This window comes from Atta cephalotes (genome assembly GCF_000143395.1).
Source record: "Atta cephalotes unplaced genomic scaffold scaffold00052, whole genome shotgun sequence".
Taxonomy (NCBI): domain Eukaryota; kingdom Metazoa; phylum Arthropoda; class Insecta; order Hymenoptera; family Formicidae; genus Atta; species Atta cephalotes.
The window spans coordinates 343,002-352,266 of NW_012130116.1; the positions used below are offsets into that span (position 1 = coordinate 343,002).

The 9,265-nt window shown below is 32.1% G+C and overlaps 1 protein-coding gene across 1 annotated transcript; it reads left to right on the plus strand.

Moving 5' to 3' along the window:
- The first annotated feature begins 444 nt into the window (after nucleotides 1–444).
- LOC105623011 (polypeptide N-acetylgalactosaminyltransferase 5) lies at nucleotides 445–6,386 on the plus strand. Its single transcript, XM_012204414.1, has 7 exons — nucleotides 445–1,057; nucleotides 1,299–1,617; nucleotides 2,280–2,457; nucleotides 2,807–2,987; nucleotides 5,263–5,501; nucleotides 5,606–5,740; nucleotides 6,237–6,386. Exons 1-7 carry the CDS (start codon nucleotides 445–447, stop codon nucleotides 6,384–6,386), a joined length of 1,815 nt encoding a protein of 604 aa, XP_012059804.1.
- The last annotated feature ends 2,879 nt before the right edge of the window (nucleotides 6,387–9,265 follow it).

A 9,265-nucleotide genomic window follows, 5' to 3' on the forward strand; every position in this document is an offset into this window, starting at 1 on the left:
TTTTTCGCAAGTCGAATCGCGAGTTTATCTTGATACGATATATCTTGATACTATACGTAATATGCAGAGAAGAAAAAGTCCTGATTTCATCCGTAATTCGTAGAATTGTGATAAGCGTGCGTAAAGCTGAAGCGGATCGATCTGTCGAAAGAATTCTGCTTGTATCTTCCGGGCAACCTTTATATATTATTATAATATTATCTCTCGGGAATTCTCGATACGCACCATCGAATCTGTAATGAACCCGGTTCATCTTTCTATTGCAGAGCGCTGAAAACTGGCCACCTTCAGTCATGTGATTCCACGAAGGTCCACACAATTAGTAGAACACGGTTGTGAGTATCTCCGTTTTAAGCCTTGTCGAGAAGTCCTTATCGTGAGTCCACACGCGGCGGACTGGGTGATGAGCTCGTGGTACAAGTGGAAGACTGCCGCCGTTGAAAGATGTTTCGCTCCAAGATTCGCATTCACACGTGTCAAGTGATACTGTTGACGTCACTAGTATGGTTCCTGGTCGACGTCATGGTGCTCATGCTCTATTCGGATTGCATCGGAGGGTCCGGATGGGGCTGTTCGGACAACAAACAACAGGCGCTTCAGTCCGAGGAGCCGCTTCAGCTGCATCCGAAAGCCCAGATCAGAGAGCCGCAAGCAATAAAGCAAGACTATAGTAATAAGAGACAATATCTGCAGTCGGAGCTGCACCTGTGGCGACCAGCGAAGGTCGTCAAGGAAAATAAGGGAATGCCTGGCGAGATGGGAGCGGCGGTGGCCATCCCGCCGGAGAATGATGCCAAACAACAGGAATTATTCAAGCTAAATCAATTCAATCTGATGGCCAGCGACATGATCTCCTTAAATCGATCCTTAAAGGATATCAGACTCGAAGGTTGTAAGAATAAGAAATATCCCAAGTATCTTCCAGACACGAGTATCGTGATAGTTTTCCATAACGAGGCATGGACCACTCTACTGCGGACAGTCTGGTCTGTGATAAATAGATCTCCTAGGTCATTGCTGAAGGAAATCATTCTCGTGGACGACGCGAGTGAGCGTGGTACGTTCTCATCTCGGTTTCAAATAAGCGTAACGAGTATGACGAGCACCAATGTTTTTATCTCGGGTTTTACTGTTTATGTAGTATAGATTGATTTGTAAGTCCTGTATCATATAACAGCGAACGATCAACGCAACTGTATATTTAAATGAAAGAAAATATAAACATTGATATCGAATCGATAAATAATTGCAAGAATGGTAGTTTAAATCAAAGTGACGGGTACAATTTTATTTTCTAGAGCACCTAAAGCAAGATTTGGAAGATTACGTAACTACGCTGCCCGTTCCCACGTATGTGTATCGCACCGAAAAGAGGTCGGGCCTGATAAGAGCGAGACTGTTGGGAGCAAAACATGTCAAAGGACAAGTAATCACGTTTCTAGATGCGCATTGCGAGTGCACCGAGGGTTGGCTGGAGCCGCTATTATCAAGAATTGCTAACGACAGGCATACTGTTGTCTGTCCAATCATAGACGTAATCAGCGACGACACCTTCGAGTATATCTCGGCCAGTGATATGACCTGGGGAGGTTTCAATTGGAAATTAAACTTCAGATGGTATTATGACGTTATGACATATAACATGAAATATCATGAATTTTAATAAGATTACCTTCGTATTTTAACCGAAATAGTTAAATCTCTCTTGCCTTTAAAAAAAAAGAGACACACACGAAGAAAATTTGAGTTGCAAATGTGAAAATCTACATATTTTGCAAGTCATGAATAGTTAGATTGGCATATATAGTTAAATCCGCTTAAAATATTAAATCTATCGATCTTATATATTTTATTTGATATAAATTTATATCTCCGTTAAATTATGATAGTTTCATAAATTCTGCGATTTTTACACTATCACATCTACATAAATTCAATACTTCTCGTTCTAATTCAGTTAATCTCTATATGTAATGATTTGAAATATAATCAACAATAATCTCTCTCTCTTTCTCTCCTTCATGTATAATTACGAGCTGTCGAGTTTACAAATTTACGATTCCCGCAATATTCACCACAAATGTGTATATATACACTATATTTATTGTTTAATTAAATTAACTGTATTTATAATTAATAATTCGAAATTCTCTGAAACTGAAACAAAACGCGTTGGTAATCTGTCAAATTATATATTAGTGAATTTTATGCATTTGTGGCATTTAATTTTTTATCTTTTTGAACAAGATATTAATATTATGTTAATTTCACTCAAAAAGGTACAGAGTTGCACAGAGAGAAATGGACAGGAGGAATAGCGACAGAACGGCACCGCTACGAACACCGACTATGGCCGGTGGATTGTTTTCTATTGATAAAGAATATTTCTACGAGTTGGGTGCGTACGACGAAGGCATGGACATCTGGGGTGGTGAAAATCTTGAAATGAGCTTTCGGGTAAGTATTCTTTAAGATACGATGAAGACAATTGCTAATTTAATTAATAATCACAAAAATTTTATACAGTATGAGATTATATCCAATAGTCTCAATATCATTTGTGATCAACAATTTAAAAAATTATAACAATAATTATTTATAAGTACGAAGGAAAGAAGATTGAAATGTTCATTACGAAAAACGAATCATTTCTATATCCATTAGTAATAACTCTCGCCTCTATCGTATTAAAGATAATTGTGCAGTATGTGACAATTAGAATATTTGACGAAGAATTTTTAAAGGGTCCTTCAAAGGGTATTCTATAAACTTCCACTGTTATTTGTGAGTCATAAGTACCTTGTAGGTGTGGCAATGTGGCGGAACATTAGAAATCAGTCCGTGTTCACATGTGGGACATGTATTCCGGGACAAGAGTCCATATACATTCCCTGGTGGTGTCAGCAAGATAGTCCTGCACAATGCGGCTAGGGTGGCCGAAGTCTGGATGGATGAGTGGAGAGATTTTTACTATGCCATGAATCCAGGTTAGATAATCAAGTGTATCGTTTAATTAATTTCTCTTCAATGTGTTGTACTGAATTGCGCTAAATGATGCCATTATTGTGCACCTAAGTTATATATATATATATACATAGTTATATACATATCCCATACATACTATCAGAATTCATGTTATTTGTTACAAATTTTTGTTTCTAAAAATTATTCAATATATATAAACACATATATATCCGATTTGAAATAGTAATTTAAAAAATTATCGAAAAATTTATAAAATTCGTTAAAGAATTTGATGTATTGTTTAATTATTTCAAATTTCCATATAGCTGGTACTCATATAGCGCTTATATCGAAAGCAACGATATTAATTGATAAAACATTTTTTTGAAATTTTACATTATTATATTCTATACAATATTATTCAAGCGAAACTCTTATATAAATATATTTGACGGGTATCTGATACAAGCCGTTTATATTATCTCTCACAAATATTATTATAATTCATGTAGCTATGAATTGCAATTGTTTTTGAATGCATTATTTTCTGGTTAACAAGTTATTCTTCCATTTGACTAATAATTAATAACAGTTTTGTATTAATATTACATTCTCATAAAATGATTTTTAACACATTATTTATATATTATATACACGAAGATATATCATAAATTAGTTAAGTTAATCATTTGTATGTGTTATGCATATTATGATTTATATATTTACTAATATTTCATACATATTAGTAGTTGTGTACATTATATTTCTAATATCTAAACTAAAATTAAAATCTCTTACTACAGAAATTATTCTCAATCTTGCTGCTGTTGCTCGAAATACTTTACTTCAGTTTGTTTTTTTTTTCGGTCAAACAATACTTCAATACAATGAAGAATTAAGGAATATCCCGAGGCATAAACATGAACATTGAATGAACACTTCAGATATATTTTATTTCTATATCTCAATAAAAATGCTGGTGTAGTCTTAACCACTCATCCATCCAGCCGACTAACCAATTGAAAATTGCGCTTGCTTTTAATGGAATTCTCTCATCAAACTACATTATAGGTGCCGCAAGAGAAGAATTTCTAAATCCACCATGAGCCGCAGAATACCGTTATTATATTTCTCATGTGTTATTCTTTTTCTTTTTATCTCTTATCGTGTGATTACCGTTTGTAACTGCTAACACACTAACAGAACTGAGTTGGTTAGATATGGATGTGTGGTGGGACATTGGAAATTGCGACATGCTCGCACGTCGGGCATGTATTCCGTAAGTCAACCCCGTATACCTTCCCGGGCGGTACGAGCAAGATAGTCAACCACAACAATGCGCGGCTCGCAGAAGTTTGGTTGGACCAATGGAAGTACTTCTATTACAACATTAATCCAGGTAGCACTAACACTGGCGTATCTCGTACAAAAAAAAAACAAGAAAAAGAGAATCCCTATCCCTATACATTTCTTTCTATGTATTGATTGCTTTGCGCTACAGCATGTTGTGGAAGAAGTCTGTGCATGTCTCTTTATCAATCATTTTTATTATTTACGGCTTCGGGTGCTCACTATTTCTATCAGATACCCGTTAACATTTATTTAAAACATCATTGCTATTACGTTCTCTCAACACTATAATATTGTTACTTAATAATCCAACAGAGGATGGATGTACAATAAATATATGATGTACAATAAAGAGAACAGTAATGCAAATAGGATATGTAGAAGTATACTTGGAGAATAAAAAATCACGCATGGCATTAAGGGTTCTATGTGATACTATTATAATCAAAAGGTTATTATTAAAGAGAGATATTCTATTAGAGTGACAAATATACAAGTAACAATAAGAAAGCATACATGTACTCATAGTAGCTTCTTAATTAACATATGTATAAAATTATATATACTCAAATATAAAACAATTTTAATATGAAGCACAATACATCTCTGCACACTACATTTGCAGATGTATGAAAGTTATTCGTATATGTATATATAAATCAATGCTACTTCATAAACTTCTTTACATCTTTCAGATTTCCAAAAAGATACGTTGCGTAATTGCACACTTATTTTTTAGGAGCAAGCATTGGCATTTAATGTATCATACAATATAATTCCATGGTCGCAAATTTCTTTATTTTTTTTTAGCACTAAATTCTCTGACAAATCTTCTTTTCAACCAATTTATATGCAAGCACGATATGTAAAAAAAAAAAAAAAAAAAATAACGTGTGAATAAGTTCGGCGTTTATAAAATGTAGCGTTACAGAAAATCAATTCTTTTAGGGGCGCGAAATGTTGACGTCGGTGATGTTTCCGAGCGGATAAAACTCAGAGAACGACTGAAATGTAAAAGCTTCAGATGGTATTTGGAGAATATATATCCAGAATCGCCGATGCCGCTAGATTATTACTATCTCGGTGATGTGAAAAATATTGAAACGCAAACTTGTTTGGATACTATGGGCAGAAGAACCGGAGAAAACGTCGGCATTAGTTATTGTCACGGATTAGGCGGTAATCAGGTTTGTGTTTATTTTAAATATGAAGTAATACATGTGATGATGATCAAGAGATATTGTTTCTATTTGGAGCGTACGCTATTTCTGATGAAAGCTGTATTATCTAGGTATTTGCTTACACTAAGCGGCAACAAATAATGTCTGATGATATGTGCCTTGATGCAGCTAATCCACAAGGTCCAGTAAAGATCGTACGATGTCATGGCATGGGTGGTAATCAAGCATGGGTTTACAGTGATGAGGTAATAAAGATGAAAATATAGAAAAAAATATACTTAAATATCTAAAGCAAACAAATCTATAGATAAAAAAAGATAAAATTATGAAACATACAACAATAATATCAATTAATAAACGGATAATGAGAGCATTGACACAGCGCGATACTTGGAGCGCAATACATATAATAATTCTCAATAATTTTACATTAATATTATATATAATTGTATTATGTTATATATATATATTATATATAATTTATATGGTATTGCAGATAATGGTTTAAACCGAAACGTCCAAGAATCTTGTATAGACAATTAAATAACATAAATTATTGAGAATATATTATATGTATTGTGCTCCAAATATGCGCTGTGTTAATGCTCTCATTGCCTATTTATCAATATTTTATTATTATTGTTGGTTTTTCAAGAGCCCTATTAAATATATTTTGTTTATAAAACATACATATAGTTTCAATAAATGCAATTGATGTTTAATATACATCATTCTTTTCAGACCAAAATGATTAAACACACAAACACGGGTTACTGTTTATCAAAACCCCACTCAGGCGATCCGGCGCAACCTGTTTTAACGCAGTGCGATGTCAACAACATCGGCCAACGATGGATAATGCGTAGCAAATTCAAGTGGCAAGCCAGCTAATACGAATCAACTTTAAATTTTAAACGCAATATTTGTTAATAAGTTTAATGAATGGTAACCGATGGACTGATCGTATAAGATCTTCCCAAGTGCGTGTACGAGAAAAGAGAATGAAGTATTATAACCAGTGACGAAGAAACGATTCAATATTACATCTAATGTGTACGTCAAATAAATTGATAGTGCGCGAGGAATCGATTCTCGTCGGAAATCGCGTCAGAAATCGTAGTTAAATAATTAGATTCTACAGGATTTGTTTACCATTGATGAGAAGCAGTATCGAGAATTTACTGCCATTCCTTGTGGTACGGTCCTTACGATACGCCTTGCAATGCACAATAGTGACAGAGATGAATTTCTTTGATCGCGTGTGAACATAAGTGATACTAAACGACGAACGAAGTGAACTCTTTTTTCTTCTTTCCTAGCTAAAAAGCAGTAAAGAAGAAATCATATCAGACCACTGTTATAAATATAATTGTTAATAAGAGAGAGAGAGAGACATATTTGATAATTTCGGATGAATGCAATAACGAATGATTGACCGTTAAATCAGTATGCAACGAAATGAAATGTGAATATGCTAAAAATGCATTGCGAAATAATGACGGAATGAATGCTGGAATGTCAGTGAAGTCGATGTAACGGTACCGATAATAATATAGAAAAATTATTATTGTACAATCCATTTAATAATTAGGGAAGAGCACTGAATCTTTTTATATTCATGTTTCTGATAGTTCCTCGTTGCATCTCGTTCATATAATAATTTAACTGTTACGCATTATTTCGTGCAAAGGATGTACTTATCAGAATTTATAGCGATATGTAGAATTCATCAGGTTTTAGTTAGATGTATACAATTATTAATTCTCGTTAAATTTTATTGCGGAGACATAATGCAGTTTCAATGCGAATGTACCAGAGTGTCTTCCATATTTTAATGATAGCAGAATTTTCTAGCATAATCAGCTATTGTGAACTTTTGCGAGTTACTTGTTAACTACTTTCCTGAATATATTTAATTTGCGAATTAACATGCGACAAAATATATACGTTAAAATAAAAATAAATATTATACATAAAATTATTTCAAGCAAAACAATTTTTGAGCATGATGCATTTAAAGTGCACTTGCAAATTAAGTAACAAATTTAACTAAAATGTAACAGTAATTGCAGAGAAGAATTATGATCGTTTATACAAAGATGAACAAAATCATCTTTATTTTTTTTTATCCTGGCACCTTTCTCTTCGATAAGTTGCAAAATAATGTTTTTATCCTTCAAACAATTATAAAAATGATTTTATTCAATATATTCTCAAATTAATTATTGTATAGATTCTCAATAGATTCTCAAATTGTTATTGAAAACAAGAAATGTCGTAAGTTTACATTCTTGCAAATAACTTCTGACACAGCTTTAAGATCTTCCCTATCTGCTATTGAATGACGAATATACTCATTATTCTTATGTAATTCAAAAGAATGTTATGGTGGTGGTGCAACATTAATAGCTTGACATACATTTGTCTTCTTAAGACTGTGGTATTTATTTTTGTATAGACTACAAATTGATTTATATGTTGAAATACGCAGTATGTCAATCCACTTTATAGGTAAGTGATAAAGTGTTCGATCGCGATCGAAAAATGATAGTCAATAGTACCTCTTTGCAAATACGTCATTCCTTACAGGCTGATTTCGTGGAGAATGCTATTATTAATATGAATAAAATTGCTAATGAATGATTTTCGTTTTAATCATTTGCTCAATAAATAATAACGTCTTTAGCTTCACGGTTCAATCGATTATGATAATATGAAAGAATAGTTTCGATTATTATAATAACCTGAACTGCGTAAGCATGATCTTTTAAAGACAATAAAATTATTTGTATACGTTAAGTTTATATAATGCATGTTTCTATAATATTCTATAATAATTTTAAACATTTTTATAATAAGTAAAATTTGTAAAAATGAATGTATGCATTAATGACATTTAAACCTGAATTTTTGTTTCTTCTTTTAAAATCAAGTTTAAAAAATAATTTATTTATAATTGTTAAAATTGTACCATATAAGTATTCTATAGGATATTATAAAATAGCAATGAACATACACAATTACATCTTGTTAGAATAAATAATTAGTTTCGTTACATGTGTGAAATATTGGTATCATTATTTTAATACTTATATAATTTCTTTAATAAATGCAAATGTTCATGACTGTTTAATATTTAGAAAATAGCTTCTTTAATATCCTTAAATAATTTGCATTTTATTAATAATAAAAGATTAAAGTCAAATAATTGTAATGTTGAAACGTAGATAATGAGTTTGACAAACATCCAAAGTATTTAATAAAATTCAATCGTAAATGTCATCCTCATTAATCTGGACCCATCGAAAATTATATTCGCAATAGATAAAAAATTTAGTTGTTTATTTGCTAACTTTTGCTTAAAAAAATTTTTTGTTTCAGCTGTTTAGCAGAAAATCGAATTTAAAATGGAGAAAGAAAGCTTAATATTAATAAGTCCAACTTCCATTAATAACGAAAAGAAATATAAAGTACCGCTACAATAAAATCATCAGATTTTTTGCTTATATATTTTTTTCATTATTATTAATGTCAAGCTGGATTCCCCCCCCCTCTCTATTTTAAATTCGATTTTTTGCTAAACAGTTGGAGCAAAAAAAATTTTTTTAGTAAAAAAAGTAGCAAATAAAGGGCACTAAATTTTTGACCTATCACGAAAATGATTTTCAATAATGGTGAATTCAGGTTAATGAGGGTCATATAAATATGTTATGATTGCTCAGATAATTCAATAAAAACGGTTGGTTTGTATTAAATAAAACAAGTATGAA